Source organism: Wyeomyia smithii, chromosome 3 (genome assembly GCF_029784165.1).
Source record: "Wyeomyia smithii strain HCP4-BCI-WySm-NY-G18 chromosome 3, ASM2978416v1, whole genome shotgun sequence".
Lineage (NCBI taxonomy): Eukaryota > Metazoa > Arthropoda > Insecta > Diptera > Culicidae > Wyeomyia > Wyeomyia smithii.
In genome coordinates this window covers 166,597,616-166,619,696 of record NC_073696.1, presented here as the reverse complement: position 1 = coordinate 166,619,696, position 22,081 = coordinate 166,597,616, and the positions used below count along the sequence as shown (strand labels likewise).

The following is a 22,081-nucleotide window of genomic DNA, read 5'->3' as shown; positions in this document are numbered from 1 at the left end:
TTTCGTCAATCATATATGTAGACTGGTTACAATAATTTCTAAACTATACACGAACATAAAACAAATTAATTTTGTGTCCTCAGCCTCAAGGACTTGAAATACTGTTTTAGTTTATACCGGGACATCGAAAAGTCAATGGCTTCGCAGTGTTGATTATAAGAATTCATCATACTATTTATTGGTCCATTTTTTGTGTATTCCGTACGATGATGGTTAAGAGCAAATAAACTACGGTGTCGAATGGGTGCATAAAAGTTCAATTTAGAAAGTAGTACTGCTGAGTCAACGTTCTGCGAAACGATATCGTTTACAAATGAAGCCATCGCGTACTCTCGCCGTTCTTTTAATGTTTGAATGTCAATCAACATGCAGCGTGCTTCATATGACGGAAGACGATGTGCGGTCCAACCTAGCTTACGAAGAGCATATAGTAGAAATTGCTTTTGTACTGATTCTATTCTTTCTTCATGTACGCCAGGACGAGGAGACCACACAATGCTACAGTATTCCAGTATTGAACTCACATAGGCAATATACAAAGTTTTGATAGTGTACGGGTCTTGAAAATTGTAGCAGAAGCGTTTGATGAACCCTAACATGTTGTTTGCCTTGTGTATGATAGTGTTGTAGTGGTCGATGAAATTAAGTTTAGAATCTAAGATTATTCCTAAATCCCTAACTTTATCACATTTCTTCACATTCTGATCCCCTAATGCAATTACAATTTTGGGCGTTGTTAGTTTTCTGCTAAAGGATATTACATTGCATTTTTTACATTTAATTCAAGTAGGCTTTTCTTACACCAGATGTAAAATGTGTGGATTTCATTCTGAAATACATTGATGTCTTCTTGACTTTTTATTTCCAAAAACAGCTTCATGTCGTCGGCATATATTAGAACTTTAATATTTTTGAGGATGAAGGAAATGTCGTTTACGTACAAAATAAAAAGGAGTGGTCCTAAGTGGGAGCCTTGGGGAACACCTGAAGTAACTTGAATGGGATTTGACTTTTTTCCATTAAATTTTATTATTTGTTGCCTGTTTGTTAAATATAACACTTAAATATAGACAGTGGGTTGATTACTAATTCAATACAGAATTTAAAACAAACGTATGTTAATGTATTTATGAAAGATTTTTCTTCTCCCATAGTTGGATTTGAGGCAGATTTAGTCCTCAAAGAAGAAGCGCCTATTTTTAAAACGGCGTACAACGTTCCATATAGGTTGAAAGAAAAAGTTCTCACCTATTTGAACAAATTAGAAAAGGAGAAGGTTATTACTCCAATAAAAACTAGCGAATGGGCGTCGCCGGTTGTTGTGGTAATAAAGAAAAACGGTGATATAAGACTAGTGATAGATTGTAAAGTTTCCATAAATAAATCAATTATTCCTAATGCATACCCTTTGCCTGTTGCACAGGATTTATTCGCCGGTTTGGCTGACTGTAAAGTTTTTTGCGCACTCGATTTAGTGGGGGCTTACACTCAGCTCTCGCTGTCAGAGAAATCGAAAAAATTTATGGTCATCAATACAATCAAAGGGTTATTTACTTACAATCGATTACCACAGGGTGCGTCCTCAAGCGCTTCCATTTTTCAGCAAGTTATGGACCAAATATTACAAAATATAGAAAACGTTTACTGTTATTTAGATGATGTATTGATTGCTGGAAAAAACTTACAAGATTGTGTTGACAAATTGAAGCTAGTTTTGACAAAATTGTCAGAAGCTAATATTAAGGTAAATGTGGAAAAATGCAAGTTTCAGAGTTACCATACTTGGGACACATAATAAGTGAAAAGGGGTTATTGCCGTGCCCAAGTAAATTGTCCACAATAAAAGAAGCGAAGGCTCCCAAAAATGTCACGGAATTAAAATCATTTCTAGGTCTTATTAACTTTAATAACAAGTTTATACCACATTTATCTTCGAAACTTTATTATTTATACAGTCTTGAAAAAAAAAATAAATTTGTGTGGGATGGAAATTGTGATAAAGTTTTCGAGGAAAGCAAACTAGCATTGATGAGAGCAAACTTGTTGGAGTTTTATGACCCTAAAAAACCAATAGTGGTTGTCGTCGGGCTATGGCCTTGGAAGCGTAATCGCTCACGAAATTGAGGGGGTTGAAAAACCAATAACTTTTGCATCCTTTTCCCTAAACGCAGCTCAAAAGAATTATCCAATCATCCATTTAGAAGCTTTAGGCTTAGTTTCAGTCATAAAGAAGTTTCACAAATATCTTTATGGACAGAAATTTCTAGTTTTCACAGATCATAAACCTCTTGTGGGAATTTTCAGCAAAAAGGGTAAAGATTCTATTTATGTAACAAGATTACAAAGGTATATCTTGGAAATGTCCATATATGAATTTGAGATTAGATATCGACCTTCAGCAAAAATAGGAAATGCAGATTTCTGCTCAAGGTTTCCTTTGGAACAAAATGTTCCAAGAGAGTTAGATTTCGTTAGAAGCATTAATTTTACCAAAATTTCACCAATAGACCACCTACAGATAAGTCAAATGAAAAAACATGATAATTTTCTTCAACAAATTATTTTTTACATAACAAATGGTTGGCCAAAAAGACTAGACAAGCGTCTTGCAGATGTTTTTGCTAATCAACATGAATTGGAAATCATTGATGATTGTTTGTTATATAAGGACAGGGTAATAATACCGCAAATTATGCAAAACAGGATTCTGAAACTCTTACATGCCAATCATGCAGGGATGGTCAAAATGAAACAGCTAGCACGACGAACAGTTTATTGGTTTGATATTAATTCGGACATAGAAAATTTTGTTTCTAACTGCGATGTATGTACTAGCATGGCTCTAGTACCTAAGCAAATAGTGAATACAAATGGATTCCCACCACGAAACCTTTCAGTAGAGTGCATATTGATTTTTTCCGTTTTGAACATCGTACCTTTTTGCTTATGGTCGACAGCTTCTCCAAATGGATTGAAATTGAATACATGAAAAATGGAACTGATACAGGAAAAGTCCTCAAAAAGCTTATAGCCCTTTTCGCTAGGTTTGGTTTACCGGATGTTTTAGCTTCTGACGGCGGACCTCCTCTCAACTCTTATGGTTTCGTAAACTTTTTAGAGCAGCAAGGGATAAAAGTACTTAAAAGCCCGCCCTACAACCCTTCTAGTAATGGGCAGGCGGAAAGATTTGTCAGAACTGTGAAAGAGGTGTTGAAAAAGTTCCTAATGGAACCAGAAACCAACGTTTTGGATTGGGAGGATCAGATTGACTTATTTTTATTTACGTGTAGGAATACATGTTTGGCGAAAGATGGTAGCTTCCCATCCGAGAGAATTTTTAATTATACTCCAAAAACCTTAATTGATTTGGTCAATCCAAAAAAACATTATAGACGACACGTGTCGTCACCACATGATGAAAAACCATCAGACCCTACTAATGTAGGAGTCAATCCTACTAATGTAGGCATCAAATACACTAACGATCCTATTGATGAACTGATGGAGGGTGATGTGGTGTGGTACAAAAACCACAACCCTCACAATCATATGCGTTGGCTCAAAGCTAATTTTTTGAAACGTTATTCTAAAAACACTTTTCAGATTACAATTGGAAACGTGCCGGTGATGGCTCATCGAGGGCAAATTAGACCGGGATACAAAAGGCCAGAGAGACTTAGGTTGGTGTCGCTCAGGCAACCGTCCGACAGGGCGAACCTAACCAACCCAAACACAAGCATGGAGGAGGAAGAAGACTGCAGGGGTTTCCCTGAATTCACATTGCCTGCTAGAAAATTAATGAACAATTGTCTAAAGATATTTCAATTAAATATGGTATTATGAACTCAAATCAAATTTTAGAGTTTTCAAACATGTTATCAATTTTAAAAGGGAAGTACAGTGGCATACGCCCTTATTCGAAATGAGTATAGAAAAAAGAGTAACGCTGGTTATTGTCCTTTCACAAAAAAATTAGAATGCAGGGTATTTTCAAGAAAAAGAAGAAGCAACACCCGCAACTGTCAGACATCTCAAACACTGGTAAAAAAGAGCTGTAAGGAATAGCAATCGATACACGTTCAACTGGGGATAGTAAAATGTTCGTAATTGAAATACAAAAATATCCGAATAAGTTTTATTCTCTACACCTCATTAGTTAATTAGAGTCTTCTTATTTTTTTCTTAAGCCTGTATTATACTCTTTGACCGAGCGTCAAATATTTGTCATTTTTTGACAGATAAAAATTTGGTCAAATATAATTGTTTGTCACTCTCCAATTTTAACATGGGGCAAACACGGGCAAACAACAACCATGATGTCAAATAAATTTGACCATTATGTCAGAAGGTCAAATATTTGACCATTATGTCAGAAGGTCAAATATTTGACCATTAGACAAAGAGTGTACTACAGGCTTTAGGTTTTCGTTTGTCTTGATCGAGAAAAGAATATCATATTCATCATCAAAGGCATGCACGATTTATTGCCATCAGCGATGGACACCATTTCGCCTATTTTTACTGGTTTGTTAAAGTTCGCATGCTTTTGTCGATTTGATGTATTTATCACAACAATGCCATGATATATAAAATAACAGTCGTGGGACAATTATGTCTAACATGTTATGAAAGTAATAACGCTACATGTTATGACAGTAATAAAACTTATTTTTGAAGAGTCAAGAAACAGACATAGAAACAATGCGCTGTACACTTTTGCGGTACTGGAAAACATTTATGTTATCCAAGCAAACAAATTTCCAAAACAAGACTTTCTGGAGCTAAGGAATTCTCATGCTGGAGCCAATAGAAGTTATGGGGAAATTAGGCCTTCAAATTTCGTTTAGCGGTAGGGCTCAGAAGCTTCGGATTTTCGCTAGAAGTAAATGTTAAACATAAAAGGAGAGGATGTTAACTGGTAATTTTAGTGATATTAGTTCCGTGAACAGTGAAAAAATAATGTGGTATTCATAAGACTATTTTTTTTGGCCATGGGCCAAACGCCAAAGTTACGTGACAAGTTGGTTGACCTCGAAATTAGAGCGGAGGCAACGCCATGGGGACCATTAAATATCGAAACAGTATTTTGCAAACAGCTCCAAATGGCCGAACTATAACAATACTAACGAAGTCCGAAACTTCAATTCGTCGAAGCACGGAAGGTCATTTTTTGTGAAAACTATGTTATATTGCATACTGTTTAAGCAACATCAAATAATGGATTATAACTAGTTTTTTTCGTAGAACATTCTGATTGCAAACCATAATGCGGCTCTGCTGCATAGTCAAGGGCAAGAAATCAAGGCGGCACTAATAGCGAATTTTTTTATTCCACCAGCTCACCTCGTTTTGACCCGGAAGCGCACTAACTGCTGTCAAAACCCTTCTTTAGTCGCTCGAATTTGACCCAGTTTTGTCCTGCCGTGCTGCCCGAAGCGCACTATAAAATTTGTCAGCTTCAACCCACTTCCGCACGTGCTATATTCGTAAACAGTTATCTGACATCTCTTTCTTACTTGCGTCTTAAATGGCGATGACGTTTTATTATTCCTCGGCAGTTTTGCCCGCACATAGTGGAATAAAGAAATTCGCTATAAGTCAATGCTATTCAATTTCAATTGAAGTAAATTAAGAGTGCATACGCTTTGACAAACAAGTTCTTGAGTCGCATTTATATCGGTGCTGTCTGAGATTGTCATTTTCGGTTGTCAGTTGCAGTTGTCAGTTAGAGCGCAAAATTCTAATTTTTCTCTGAAATCGCAATACACTGATCGCTAAGATAAAAGTAGAGTGCCTGTAAATATATAGAGTGGCGACACTGTCAAAATTGGAATAAAAATTGCCTCTCATTAGTATTTCTGGAACGAAAGTGTCTGGTTGCTTTTTTATAAAGAGTTAAAGAGAAAGTTAACTGTTGGTGAAAATTATAGTGTTTGCCCGGCTGGCAATTAAGGAGAATTCCTGGATTTGTTCTGCCCTCTCGAAGACGACCTGTTGAAGTTGTACGGGAAGTTCTGCCTTTGGATTTATTTGGTGAGAATAATTGAAGGTGAGCAGGAATTTGTCTAGGGGAAAACCCCTGAATTACTGGTGCTCTTTCGGGCTAATAAGCCCTACGGTGTTTTCCTAAAACTTTCACCCAAATTACTTATGTTATAATATAAAATCAACCATATTCGAAGTAAAGATTATTTTTGCTCGATTTGTGTTTCCTAAGGAACGTGCATGTAATAATGGACCACCATTCGGATCCAAAGAATTCATTGGATTTTTTAATTCATTTGGAGTTGAACTTGAACATTGTGTACCATACGCTCCATTTCAAAACGGTTTAGTTGAGCGTTATAATTGAACACTATTAAAGTCTGTTAAAATAAGTGTTGCTCACGGTCGAGATTGGAAGAATGAACTATATAATTTTTTACTTGCTTATCGAAACACACCACACCACTCCACGCCAGAAACTCCTACCAAAAACTTCTACCACGCCAGAAACTCCAGCGAAATTAATCCGGCCGTAGTTTGAGAGATAAGTTACCAGATTTTCTTAACCCTTTCCCGCTCATGGTGACTCTAAAGCACCAAGAATTATAATCATCATATCTTGACATAAAATAGTTTGTTGTGATTACGATAGTTCCATAAATTTTTATATACTGCCTCAGAGCATCACTAGGCATTTTCTTCAAAGTACTACAGTTGGCAGTGATTTTGGTTAGTCTACAAAATGTTCAGCTTGAATTTTCTCGTGAAGCTATAAATTTTAATGATAAACGTTGTGAGCGGGAGAGGGTTAATAATAATGAAAAAGTGATCAAATTATTAAAGATAAAGGAAAAATGTATGGAGGTAAGAAAAGAAGAGCTAAACATTCTAAGATTGATGTTGGAGATTGGGTAGTAGTTGAAAATTTCTTGAAACGAAGTAAATTAACGCCCACATCCACAGCCGAACATCGTCATAAAGAAGAATTGAACTCGTATCACTTCAGAAAAGTTTAGATATTTTTTCTTCCTACTTGCAAAAGTGGAAAATCTCTCCCAATGCTTCTAAAACTCAAATGATAATTTAATGATAAATGATTTAATGACAAATTATAAATGATAGCCTAGGGCTTCTTTCCTCAAGCCAAACAATAATCACGTTGTCAAGATGAATGGGGTTATTTTAAGTTGGTCCGACAAGGTTAAGTACTTGGGACTAATTTATGATAAAAAACCTATTTTCAAAGAGCACATTGAGAGTATACAAGCCAAGTGCATCATATATACGAGATGTTTATATCCTCTCATTAACAGGAGTTCTAAACTTTGTTTAAAGAACAAACTTTTGATTTACAAACAAATTTTTAGACCAGCAATGCTTTATGCTGTACCGATCTGGTCAAGTTGCTGTTCAACAAGGAAGAAAACGCTCCAAAGGATTCAGAATAAAATTCTGAAAATGATTTTGAAGCGTCCTCCTTGGTTTGGTACACTCGAATTACATAGACTTACTGGTGTTGAACCATTAGAAGCTATGTCAAATAAAATTATTAACAATTTTTGACAAAAATCGTTGCAATCCTCAATTGCTACGATAAGCTTTCTTTATAGCCAATAAGTTAGCAATTAAGTTAGTTGTAAGTTTACTTCCCCTTTTCTGACAAGTAGGTTCAAATCCCTACGCATGATAAGTCCTAATTGCGAAAGCAAACAAATCCTAACAATTAAAATTACAAATTTCTAACAATGTTGAGAAGTCACCATTTGTGATTGGACACACATACTCATTATTTACTAATATTTATCATAAATACTTAAGCTACTAACAAATCCTCCCTTAAAAAAAAAAAAAAACTCGTCTCACTTTTAAAAATTTGAAAACTGGTGATAAATATGACAGACATGTCAATTATATTAAACGGTTAACTTGCAGCAGCCCATTCTCTAATCTTGAACAACCTGCTAAAATTTGCGATGAAATCATAAATGAAAAGGAATGTAATGAATGCAAGAAGTACAATCAAAACAGGAAGAAGCCGTAATCACGGAAGAAATAAATTCTTTTGGGCTAATAGGAAGTAGAAGCAATCGAGTAACTCAAAAACCAGTATATTGTTGTTAGGGAACTGAAATTACGTTGTCCATTGATGTGAACTTTTGTAACAATTTTGAGAATTACTAAGTGTATAAATTTAAGGAATTACAATAATTCTAACATGCGATGAAATAATATTGGAATTTAATTTAAAAAAAGGAAGAGAGATGATTGTTGGAATCCGAAATCCCAAGATCAAACTTTTGTGAAGAGTCTACAATCTGTAATACAAAAAATGATCAAACGAGTAACTCACCGCTTGCCTCGTCCTCTGTAATAGGCCCCTATATCGTATGCGTACTTACCGGTTTATTGAGATTGGGTCGACTGTCTTCATAGCTACTAAACGAGTATACCACATCCTTACATTTACTTGACGCTTCTTCCAACTCTGAAGGCATACTTTAACAGATTTTGAGTTATATCAAATAATTAGCTTTTAAGCATATTCATCCGTCGCATATGCATTATCTGAAAATTTAATATTATTATGATTATTGTGCTAAATAAGTTTTCCTAGTATTTTTTACCTTTATAACGCACACCTTACGGAACTCCGTAGAAGTTCGTTCGACTAACTGCTACATAAATAAAATTTTACGCTATTGGTGAGGATCCAAGCAACGTATTATACATGCTTATTAAAAATAGATGGTTTCCAGCCAGAATGACCTGTAAAGATATAAAACTTTAATAATCGTGTTCGGTTTAGTAAATGGAGTACTTGTTACGGAGAAAGTTTTTAGAATCAACAGTAATTTCATGAAACCGTATGTGCTTTGGCATATGCGTTGTTAAAAACATTATAGATATAAATTGAAAAATATTTCTGTTTTCACGTAGAATTAAGTCTCTCAGGAAGTTCGGCTATAAAGGGATGTAAAATGAAAATCTAAAACCAGAAAAAGTAAAAAAATATGTCCAATTTTAAACGCTAATAAATCGGTTAGTTTTCGATGGATTTCCTTCGTTTTGAAGCAATCGATTGGAAAATCTTTTAAGAATATTCCCAAATGCAAAAAATTTTGATTTTATAATTCGATCTTTTGTACTATTGAGAATTGTCAAGCCTTGTCAAAACGCAAAATTCGACCTCTGATTGGTCGTTACATAATTGTTTTCCCAAGCACGGTCGATAGAATTATGGAAATAGTAATTCGGAATATACTATTTGGCGTATATAAAAGCCTATTTCAGCCGAAACTGCTCATATTAGTTCTAGACAGCGACTACAACAAACCTTACTTAATAGCAGCAACAGCAGCTGTGGCAGCGGATAGCATCAGCAGCAGCAGCGATATTGACAGGGCCAGCTGGTGCAGCGGCACTTCCTCTAGTAAAAGCTGCCTTTGTGCAGTAGCGAGCAGCATCAGTAGTAGGTACGTTAGCCGGCACTATAATGAAAAGTTGCCGTACTTTGACAACACTCAAACGTTTTGGAATGCTAGCATCTAAAATATTTGGGCCGTCAAAATTTCAGTGTTAAAACAGTTTTCAATTGTGTTATTAGAAAAATGCCCTAATCCCCTCTGCCGGGGTAGCGCACAGATGTGATCAACATTATATCCGATGTTAACCCTCTAGTGCCCAAATTAATTTTTAGACGGACTTCGAAAAGATCACTATGAAGCTATAAAAACATTTTTTAAGTTCTTTTTGAAGCTTTTTAGAGGTTCAACTGAAGACCGTCTGAAGGCGGCACTGGGCACTAGAGGGTTAAGCTGAACAACAAACAAATTATTGAAGATTTAATATTTTCTCGTTTTTCGGTAGAATCAAAAGTAAAATGTTATGTTAATTTGCATGCACTCTGACTGTTGAAACTTGTTTGCGTTGTATAGTGTTTGTTTCATTCCTGTGCTGTGATGTATGTGCAAACGGAAATTCGGTAGCACTTCAACTCCTCTTTTGCACTAAATTTGAACATATTCAATACGAGTTATGTAATAAATGTAGTTTCTTCGTCAACCTTGCGATCGTGGCTTTGCATATAACCCATGTGATTTTTTTAAATTCAAATAAACACCAAATTTTGAATTCAAAAAAAGAGTTAAATTTCTCGTTTTTAGTCTCTTGTGAAAACTTACACCGAGAGATAATAACTATTGAATTCCATAAGAACCCCTTATGATTTTGCGCCACAAGGATCCCCTATGGAAGTCATAAGTTTGTCTTATGAATTGAAGGGAAAAATTGATTTTCGACCACTAACGATTTTCATGAGTCATAATTGTGAAATTTATTGGTCGTATGTATGCATGTTATAAGAACAGACATATCGAAATCATAGCTTTTCAATATGAATTATATGGAGATATTAATATGAATATAATTAATTTCATGTTATAAAGCTCATAATTGTTGCCATGAAATTCATAACTGTTAGGTTATAAAACGCATACCTGTTCTTTTACTTCAGCAGATTGCATTGAAAATTGGACTCTTCTAAAGTGTGACCATCATTAAATACGACATCTTTCATAAAAGAGCATTTTTACATGCATTGTCTTCGGCAAACTCATTCTTCCAAGATTCCACGGTTAAGTGCATCGAACATGGGCGTAGCCAGAATTTCAAATAGGGGGGGGGGGCAAGCTTTTAAAAATTTTAGAAGTAAAAAATGGTACACTAAGGTCGCTTTTTACGCGGTTTTTAAGCGGCTTTTTTACGTGGATTCCGGAATTTACGCGGTTTTTTTACGCGGATTCCGGAATTTACGCGTTTTTTTTCACGCGGCACGTATCCCCCGCGTAAAAAGCGACTTTAGTGTTTAGTGTTTTGAAAAATAGAAATAAATACTAGTCTTTAGTGATTGTTACATCAAGGCAACCAGTGAAAAGTTGTCCTTGACATCAGAGTGGGAAATTTGATTATTCTTTGTCTAACTTCGAATATAAATAGATGTTCTTTACTGAAAACCCTTAAGTTCATTTTAACCTTTGAACATATTATTTTGGCGACGAGGATCTCAAGAATCCACGAACATGGCAGAAGATAGAGTTGATCAGCAGCTGCAACCAGCAATTCAAGATATGATTCACAAGATGGCCCAAATGGCAAGGCATTTTCCAGCGGATAGCGGTCCAGCAGCAGCAGCGTCAGTATCAAACCCCGGAGCAGATTTTGGAGTCCCTCTCTACGAACATCATCGAGTTTGTCTTCGACGAAGAAAACGGAGTTACGTTCGGACGTTGTTGTTTAACCGCTACCAGCACCTCTTCGAGAACGATGCAGGCCAGCTGAATGATGCGGCGAAGGTACGTTTACTTCTCCGGAAGCTGGACACCCATTCGCACAACCGCTATCTCAACTACATCCTGTCAAAGCTTCCCAAGGGCGTGAAGATTGAAGACACAGTCAAGATTCTCAATAAGATTTTCGGGTATCAAACGTCAAACGTTCCGGAAGCGGTTCATGTATCTTTTCACGATTGTTTTTGACTGCTTTCTCAGTCGCAGGGAAGAGAGAACGGGCTTTAGCTAACAGGTCTATAAGATCCAACTCTTCCAAGTTCTTACGGTCTGCTCTCATACTGCTGCAATGTTAATACAAAACTTCCACCTCTCCAACAAAATTGTCAACTTCACAAAAAAAATACGAAATTTTCGGTTTTGCGCTTGAACTCTTCCAATGACATGCGTATTACGCGTAGGTAGGTGCACTATCTTCATCGAACCGTGTTTTCAGTGAGGTTACAAGAGAATCAAGGTAAGGAATTGTCACATCTCGGTTCCAATACTCCAAGCTAGTTGATGCAGGTGGATTTGCCCGGTACTTTTACCGCTGCAATATCCTTGGTGGATCAACTGAAAAACCTGTGCAATTCCACGCAACATAGCGCAACATAGGGCAACGGCCCCCCTGCCCCCCTCTGGCTACGCCTATGGCACCGAAGACTTGACGATACAACGCAAAAGGCGACTTAAAAACGAAATTGCACTTATGGTGGCACTCTGAGGAGTCCCATCTTCTAAACAATCTGCTATACAAATAGATTTTTATTTTCGGAAGGTACTGTTATCGGGGTTCTTACGTTGGCACAAACCAATGAATATTGTGTTACTCAAAACAGTTTAATTTATAAATATGCATTTGAATGAAACTCAAAATATTCAAAGTATCTTATGCTAACATGTTTGCCTTCGATTCCTCCTGCTTAATGTCTTCAGCGTCAGCGTTGGCCTATTCAACGAATACAATACAGTCGAATCCCTCTATAACAACACTTTTTATAGCGACAAATCTCGCTATAGCGACATTCTCAACAGTCCCTTCTGTTTTATACTAAAATTCTTCGTTTCATTGCGACATTTCAACGAATACAATACAGTCGAATCCCTCTATAACAACACTTTTTATAGCGACAAATCTCGCTATAGCGACATTCTCAACAGTCCCTTCTGTTTTATACTAAAATTCTTCGTTTCATTGCGACATTTCGCTATCACGACCTTCCTCTATAACGGCATACCCAAACTAATACTTGTCATTCTTTATTGCGACAATAGTATTAGATATTCTCAACGATACCTTCTGTTCAACATATGCAAAAATTCTTCGTATTATTGCGACACTTCGCTATAACGACAGTCCCTTGCGATGTCGCTATATAAGGATTCGACTGTATTTCGTGATTGCTAAAATAATAAAAAGGACATTTTGCAGTTGCTAGAATAATAAATGATTTGTAGATAGGTACTTACAATTTTTCCTTCCAATTTGCAACCCAGTTCCAGAATAATTTTGTATCCCCTATTTCCAAATAACCTGCCGCGAAACCAATAAAAACTCCTTCATTCAATGAAACTAGTTCGATAAACTTAAAACACTTATTTCAAGAATGATGCAATCCTGGTCCGCCACTTTACAGGTTTTATAAGATATAATTACGGAATTTTCACAATGTTGACGTTTATGAAAATCATAAGTTACGCATATACGTTTATATGAAAATTTTAAGATAGACTTACAAAATTTATACGCGTTGATATGTAATGCATAAGTGTCTAATTAAATAAAATTTATGCATGTTCATAAGCTTGAACTCATGAAATTCTTAAGTGTTTTTTCTCTCAGTGTAAAATAACAAATATTTACATTCAAAATATTTTTCACGTTATTGTTACATGAAATTTCCTGTACTTATTCATTTTCTGTCATTTTGCATGATTTATGAGACAAACATAACATCTACGTGAAAATTACATGCATACATGCATACTATGTTTTGTCACGTAGCATCTACGTCAACTTGGCAACGTCAAACAGAATGAAGTATCGCGTGAACTCTCCGTGCAAAAATACACAGAAATCGAAATGGCGAAGCTGTTGTCTGATTCAGTCTTTGAACATGAAAGAAATTCCTCGATGATTTCCCAATAAGTGAGCTTTAGAAAAACCATAAGAATCCGGCACCGAGATTTCACACAGATTTAGTTCAAATTGCGAAGAATTTCCTGAACATAAACAGCTGCAGCTAACAGTGATTATCGCCAGCGAATGTCGCAATATCATTTTGCTGACATACAAAATCGTTTATTTCATTTTCGAATTGGCGATTTTGCATGCCAGTGCGACTTATGCAGCAATATATTTGGATAATTTTTAAAAACTATTCCTAGTCTCTCAAGAATTTGGGAAACCACAATCGAGACCACAATTGAAAATTATACGTTGTATAAAACGTAGAACCTATCAGACAATCAAATCCTTTTCACTTTACCGGTAGTTAAATTCTACGTGAAACTCAGATGAAATGCATATGTCTACTGAATAAGATTCACAGGATAAATCATCTCACCAGTTCATGATGAACTCAAATGACAATTACGTAAAATCTACATGAAAATGACAATGGAAAATATTCAATTTAATTATAACGTGAAAAATATTTTGAGTGTACTTAAGAAGTCCAGCAATGTTTGTCAAGTTTTAACGTAGGGCTAGGTCTTTTTCCACTATATTGGGATATATTCTGTGAAAATTGAAATGAAAAGATGTACCTTGGAATGGGGTGAAAATTATCAGTGGGGTGAAATTGATCACCTGAAAATTTGTGATAAAAAATACTAATCAAAAGATATTGCTCTTACAACACTAAGCAATGTTAACGTGCCCTTAAACGCAACTTTTGCATGATTCACATACCTGTCAAAGTTAACCCTTGCATGCCCGGTGCAATTTAACATATTTTCGAAAAATTCTTCTAACTTAGTCAAAACTCAATCAAATTTGATCAAACAAGTTTCCAAATAACAAAAAAAGTATTGAATTTACTTAAAGTAATCTTAGTTGAGGGTTAATTACGTTAAATTCGAAGAAGTGAGTAAAGTTTGATAAAAGCTCAAAAAATGTAATTTTCAACAATGATCATTCCATACCATTAAAGAAATACTGATGAATTCGCAGGAAACCACAAAGATTTTAATTTCAGAGCTAGTTTTTGAGCTTTTGCAACAAACCGAATTGAAATCGGTTTAACGACGATCAAATAAGACCAAATTTAGCAACAAGCAGCTCGTGAACCAAAATAAACAAATTTTAACCTGAAATATCGTTATTTTCGTTTCCAAACTAGCTGTAAATAATATTTTTCAGTACAGAAATCATCATTTATCTTTAGCATATCGAAAAAAGCACATTGCCAAAAGAATGTATGGATTTCAATGGTGATCAATTTCACCCCAATTTACCTCATAGTAGCATATAGAATTATCGAATTTATTTCATGAAGTAGACGATAGAAATTTCTCCAATAGCCATAGAGGTTTACTGGAGCACATACCAGTACTTGTTTTTAAATTATACTATTTCGGGAAAAATGTACATGAAGCTAGTTAATTGGAAATAGTTATAAAAATTGATCAATTTCACCCCGTTCCATGGTAGCATTTTTGGATGAGGGAATTGAAGTTTTTTGTGCTCTCAAAAAACTGTACCGATTTTAATTAATAATATACCGTTGAATAGATAAAATATACAAGATTTTGATAATATGTTAATTATGCCTACCATTGTCTTATAATATGGTGAATATTACACAAACTTGGAATAAAGCCTGAAATTGGATCGACTTTCTAGGACTTTGAAGTTTTTGAACTGGGAAACTCCATCATCTCAAAAATTTCTTTGTTCGAAACTTCTATGTTCGAAACTTTTGAACCCTACTTTTAAACGAAATTCGGAGAGCCGATTTCTATTGCACCCTATACACACTAGGGCGTGTCACCTTCCAACAAAAAATTAAAATAATATTTTCCTTTTAATACACATTTGATCAAACTAGAGCGAATACAATATCGTTGTTTGCATATCGCCTTAGGTTGCATGCAGTCGACCCATACGATGAGTTTGGAGGTCTTAGCTGGAGTTCCTCCGTTGAAAGAGCGCTTCTGGAGTCTATCTCCTCGTATTATCAAATGTGGGGTTTTGAACCGTTCTGTGATTGACAATTTTAAAAAGCTAGTCGAACTCAATTCCCAAACCCGTTTCATGACATTTTATTTCAATAACATGTCCCAAAATATTAATCCTTCCTCGTAAATTCCGAATCGTGTCAGCCGAATACTTCTGATCTCACTGTGTTTTTCGACACCTTCATAATAGAAGAAACTCGTGGAATCGCGGATCATTTACGCGTGCAGCAGATGTTCTACACTGACGGTTCACTTCTCGATGGGTCCACTGGCTTCGGTATCTTCAATAACAATTTAACCGTCCCCCATAAGCTCGATAATCCTGCTTCTGTTTACGTTCCAGAATTAGCTGCAATTCAGTACACCCTAGGGATTATCGAAAAATTTCCCACAGACCATTATTTCATCTTAACGGACAGTCTCAGTTCCATTGAGGCTTTCCGATCGACGAAAGATGTTAAGCACTCTTCGTATTTCCTGGGGAAAATACTTTTTAAAAATAGTTTGATTGCTTTATCCGAAAAATCTTCTCAGATTACCTTAGTGTGGGTCCCTTCTCACTGCTCAATACCGGGTAACGAGAAAGCGGACTCTCCGGCTAAGATGGGCGCAACTAACGGTGAAATTTATGAAAGACCAATTGCCTTCATAGAATTTTTTGCTCTTGTATGTCAGAATGTGGCCATCAGTTGGCAAAATTCTTGGACTAGAGAGGTACTGGGAAGGTGGTTACATTCCATTATACCCAAAGTATCGACGAATCCGTGGTTCAAGGGGTTGGATGTAGGTCGAGATTGAACGTTATCACGACATAAAGCACGTTGTTTGGGCACGACGCACCGTGACGCCAGGTCTAAATTAAAAGCGTCCCTTCAGTTTGGAAATAGAAGGCCAGCTGTTCCTGTTCGTGATGTCTTGATAAGCCGTGACCTACCCTACATGTCCCTCATATACGTTTTCCTAAAATCCATCCATGCCCCAGTCTAGTCCCGTTCCCCTCCGCCTACACCCAGCTAAACGACAAGAACAGGTTTGAACCCTAACAGAACCAGCAACTAGACCCCGCACAATACCTCCAGGACCCGAGGATTACAAGGCCCTGTCCCAGCTCATGACATCCTGGCTCAGCGGAACAAACCATGCATGCTGCATATTCATGGCCATTCGAAGAACATCTAGACACCCACTCAACAACTGATTGAAAAATTCATGGAAGTTTTAATTTAGGCTTAATTTCAGCTCGTAGTCGGTAGCGAGAATAAAAAATTTGCTTCAAGTTTTCAAGGTATTTTAGTAAGTAAGTCACCAGAAATAATTGGGGCCGATAAACATTAAATTGTATTTGTGCGAAAAGGATTGGAGAAGGAAAAAATCGCACGCTAGCCTGGAGGGCTAATGGCGGTCTCGATCAACTAGATTTGTTGAGAGAATTCGTTATCGATATTAGTTTTGGTACATTTTGCATGTTGTAGGATAGGTACAACGATACACCGTACCAGTGCTGAATTGAGAAAATTCTTATCTCGACAAGACCCTCGACTTAATCGGGTATCGAACCCGACATCACAACCGTGTGACGTGGTCGCCGTGGTTTTGTGGTTACCGACTGACATCGGTAACCACAGGGACCACATGATTGAGCCAAACACCAGCTATTTTGCAACACGGCAAAGTAAACCTCTTTCAAATATTTTCACATACTTTGTCAAAATCAGCCAATCATGCCAATCATCATCAAAATTCTGGAACAAACCAGGCAAACTTTGATTACTCTTTTCGTAAGTTGCTTCTTGTCTTAGGTTCCTGCTTGCAATAATTTGTACAATCTTAGGTTTCTGGAAAAGGGTTTAGTTGGATAACAAAACCCTCTAAAATTGAATTTTCAAAAACTGCTAAAATAATAATATTACTATAGTGTAATTTCACAAAAAAAAAACAGAAAACCAATTTATTCGACCATTTTTGATTTGGCTGAATTGTATTATTGTATTTTTTTCTTGAAACACGACTGAGGGGGTGTTGATGATTACAAATATTTTTAGAGACAAAACGGTTTGTTCGATCGGTTTATTTTCTGACCGGAGATTAGAAGTTGTGGGTTCAAGTCCAACCTACTGAGGAAAAGTTTTCTAAGTTTCTAATATCCTATTTTTCAGTTAATTCATTTTCCCACCTTCATCCCTACATTTACTCCCTAAAAGAAAAATAATAATAGCTTGGCTTGCATTATGATCAATAAAAAACCTAAATTAATCCACCTAGCGGTCAGACCCAGCCTTTCTCATTCAAACTTTGATTTGTTTAAATAGATTTACATGAACGCTTCAACCCAATAAATGTGTAGATTATGTAGATGAATAGATAGCTGTAAGATTCTAAAATATTGATGTTGTAATCTATACATATAAATATGCAGTCCTGTCTGCCTGCCTGTCTGTCTGTCTGATCCATGTAGACTCGAAAACTACTGAACCGATCGACGTGAAAATTTGTATGTAGGGGTTTTTGGTGCCGATAAAGGTTCCTATGATAGTTTGAGACCCCTCCCTTTTCTGGAAGGGAGAGGTCCCATACAAATGAAACATAAATTTCTGCACAACTCAAGAACAAACCAAGCAAACGAAACCGAATTTGGCATGTGAATGTTTTAGGGGTATGTCCATAATAGTTGGACGCCCCTCCCTTTTGTGGAAGGGTGGGGTTTCATGCAAATGAAACACAAATTTCTGCACATCTCGAGAGCTAATCAACTCAATGGAACCAAATTTGGCAGGTAAATGTTCTTAGTGGTAAAAAATATGTCCATAATATTTTGACACCCCTCCTTTTGAAAGAGAGGGGTGCCATACAAATGAAACACAAATTTCTGCACATCTCGAGAACTAACCGAGTAAATGGAACCAAATTTAGCATGTGAATATTTTTAGGGGTAACAAATATGTCCATAATGGTTCGACACCCCTCCCTCTTCTGGAAGGGAGGGGTTCCAAACAAATGAAACACAAATTTCTGCACACCTCGAGAGCTAACCCTCTAAATGGAACCATATTTGGCAGGTGAATGTTTTGTTCCATAATCGACCTCAGGCAACATTTTGGATTGTAAGATGGCAACTTCCGGTTTCTGGAAAACTGCCAAAAATGGCCGATTTCCATCTAACATGAGTATCTTCAATGATACACAGCAGTTGAAATCGACCACAGACCCCATTTTGGATTCTATCTTAAATTATCTCATCTTAAATACCATTTTGAAAGCCAAACTGGCGACTACCGGTTTGTGAAAAACAGCCCAAAACAAACAAATGCTATCCAATATGAGTATCTCTGGAACCAGAATGATGCAAGGAGCTAACAATTGACCTCAGGTACCATTTTGAATTGCTAAATGGCAACTTCTAGGAAAAAGTCGAAAATGACCGAATAATACTCAATATGAATATTTCTGTAATCGAGATGATGCATAGAATTTGACCCTGGACACCATTTTGAATTTCAAGACGACCACTTTTAGTTTCTGGAATTCTACCAAAATAACTAAATACCTCCCAATATCGGTATTTGCGGTGTTAGATTGATGACCGAATACCACCCAATATGAATATATTCAAAATTAAGGCGATGTACAGAAGCCAAAAGCCGAGGATGTTGTCATTTCGATAAAACCAATCATTTTAAACGATTTGTTATTTGACTTTGCTCATATCCTATGGCCGATTCGTCGTGCATTTCCAGATTTTAAACGCATCGCAAGGAATCAATGAATTTGGAACGTTCAAATAGTACGATACCACATTTTAATTATGTTGAGGCCACATATATCGATCAAACCAGGTATAGCTTTCAATAGTCTTTGAATTTCTTCTCTTTCCATAACTTTTGAGCCACATATCAAATTGTTATGAAGTTTTTTATTTGTAAGTTTGAGAGATGACTCGTTCATATGGCCTAGTTATGTTCAAATAAGTCATGTAATCTTTGGGATAATAGACTTTCGTTTTTTCCTCATCTATATAGACTTTCGTTGTTTTATAAACAATTTAATGCATAACGGTTGCTTAAGTTCGATTATAATCAAATGAAATGGGAACGTATAGGGCAGCCAAAATTTAAAACCACGTGTTCAATCATAATTCATCAGTTAACCCTTATCTAGTCCGCTCATCTGATAATAATATTAATCAAATCGGTTGTGTAGTTTCTGAGATAATGAAGTTTCGTGATTTTCACATTTCGGTACATTACAGACGAAGTTACAGTCCGATTACAGTAAAATTCAATAGGGTATTATGAGGCAGCTAGACTTTAAATTTTACACTAATTTTGTGGAAATCGGGTCAGCCATCTCTGAGAAAAGTGAGTGAGTCCAAGTAGTATTCGGTAAATGTTCCTTTTCATAGCTGGATTTCACATTTTTAAACATAGGCAAAGTAATAGTCCGATTGCAAAACAAATCAATAGGGTCTTATGGGGCAACTAGACCTTCCATTTGACACTGATTTTATGAGAATCGGTCCAACCATCTCTGAGAAACATGAGTGAGATTAAACAGTCTTCAAAACACGTTTCTTTTCATAACTTTTGAACCACAAGTTCAATCTTTATAAAATTCAAAAGTTAAGGGTACTTCAGGTAGCCCGTTCATTTGAAACCAATTTTGTTCAAATCGGTTGTGTAATTTCTGAGATAATGATGTTTCATGATTTTTACATTCTGAAACATAACCTCTAAACCAAAAATCCGATCACAATGAAATTTAATAGGGTCTTATGGGGCAACAAGACCTTTCATTTGCAATTAATTTCATGAAAATCGGTCCAGAGAAAAGTGAGTGAGAATAAAAATCTGCACACACACATACAGAAAATGCTCAGCTCGTCGAGCTGAGTCGAGTGATATATGCCATTCGGCCCTTTGGAGCACTTTTATACTTTCGATTTTGCAAGTGATAGCTATACCTTTCTAGGAGAAAGGCAAAAAAGTTACATGACGGCCCGTTACGTTAAGGCGTTGCCGCTGGCAGAGACGGTAGCAGAATGACGCGTTTCAACCTCTCTAATAGTAAACCTCACTATAGAGGGGGAATGATGAAACAATAAGTCAGTCACCAAACAATACTCTCTACTAAGTGAATGCAAAAAGTACGAAACCTTGGAGAACAAAACAAAAGGGGCTATTAGAAATTTAGATTGATATGCCAGCGATGGTGTAACGGAAACGCATCTGACCGGAGTTTAGAAGTTGTGGGTTCGAGTTCCACCAGCTGAGTTATATTTTTTGAAGTTTCTAATATTCTATTTTTCAGTTACCGTCAGCCGGAGTGAGATTGTGTCAATGAGGGTGAGATTGAGCCATCCAACCCGTGACTTGTCAGCCATCTCTTCCGGGTCAGACGACTAGTCTTTCTTGGTTAAGTATTCGGAAAAACTTATTCAAGAAAGATTGGTCTTTTGATCGCCATGGGATGGCTGACCAACAGTGGGTTTGTATGGCACAATCCCATCTTAAGTGGCACAATCTCACCCCGGCTTACGGTAATTCATTTTCCACCTTCATCCCTACATTCACTGCCTTAAAAGAAAAACAAAAAGATATACACTGTAAAAAGTGATGAATTTTCTTGCAGAAAAACAACTGTTTGTTTCTGATTTTTTATGATTGGACAATCATCAATGCATAGCTAATATTTTGTAGTTTTCATGAAAAAATTATATTTTTAAAAAATGCGCTTTATTAAATCCTTAATTTTACATTTTTTTTTTAACTCAAAAACAAATTGTAGAAGTTTTAGCGATTCAATACTTTTAAGCAGAGTTGCCAATAAAATTTTCGATTTAACTGGAAAAAGGCTGAGGAAAAAACTGGAAAAAACTGGATTCCGAATAAATTTAAAAAAAGCAAAAAATGATTGTGAGAGTGCTTTTCTGTTATGGGGACTGAATCCAGTGACAGTTTTTTATACAGCAACTAAAGAGATAACTCTTCGCAAAAAAATACTCATTTCAATCAGAACTGTTTTGTTTCGGGCTTACATTTTGTTAAAATTATGGAGTGAAAAATTTCCTCTAACAGCAACAAAATTTAAAATTACGCAATCAATCTATCTCAAAATTAGGAAAATAGAGTAACATTTTCTTCCGTTACATCAGTGAAGTTTAAATTTCGATTATTTCTGAGTTCGCTATCTCTTGGTATCTAATTCTTCTAACAATTTTTCAACTACTACGCAACAGAAAATAAATAGAAATTTTCTCATAGTCTGGTAAAATTTATTTGTTTGGTTTTATCTCTACCATGTCATGCAATCTTCAATTTGACCGTGTTTCGTGCGAGAAGATAGAATACTGAAAAAGCTGTTAAGAGTTGTCAAAATAATTCATCAATCAACAAATTTACGTTTTAAAAATATTTCCGAAAAACAATCGGAGCTTCAGAGAATAAAAAACTGGCTAAAACTAGCAAATATCTGAACAAACTGGAAGATTTTGGGAATAAACTGTTTGACTGGATCACTTGAAAGAAAAAAACTGGAGGAATCCAGTTTAAACTGGAACATTGGCAACCCTGCTTTGAATCGTTATTGATTAA

General features: G+C 36.1%; 1 protein-coding gene and 1 long non-coding RNA gene across 4 annotated transcripts in view; both read right to left on the bottom strand.

Annotated features, from left to right (window-relative positions):
- Positions 1–22,081, bottom strand: part of LOC129732477 (uncharacterized protein CG43427) — a 219,100-nt gene that overhangs the window by 145,889 nt on the left and 51,130 nt on the right. For all 3 annotated transcript variants that reach the window (XM_055693385.1, XM_055693388.1, XM_055693387.1), the window contains exons 2-3: positions 8,610–8,751; positions 8,385–8,550 (exon numbers count right to left, since the gene is read on the bottom strand). In XM_055693385.1, coding sequence (XP_055549360.1) covers positions 8,385–8,480 — 96 coding nt within the window. In that variant the 5' untranslated portion in view covers positions 8,481–8,550; positions 8,610–8,751. The remainder of the gene's footprint in view (positions 1–8,384; positions 8,551–8,609; positions 8,752–22,081) is intronic.
- Positions 10–8,371, bottom strand: LOC129732480 (uncharacterized). Its single transcript, XR_008729269.1, has 3 exons — positions 1,559–8,371; positions 1,406–1,498; positions 10–1,248 (listed from the first exon to the last, which is right to left on the bottom strand). It is a non-coding gene; the product is annotated as an uncharacterized LOC129732480 (long non-coding RNA).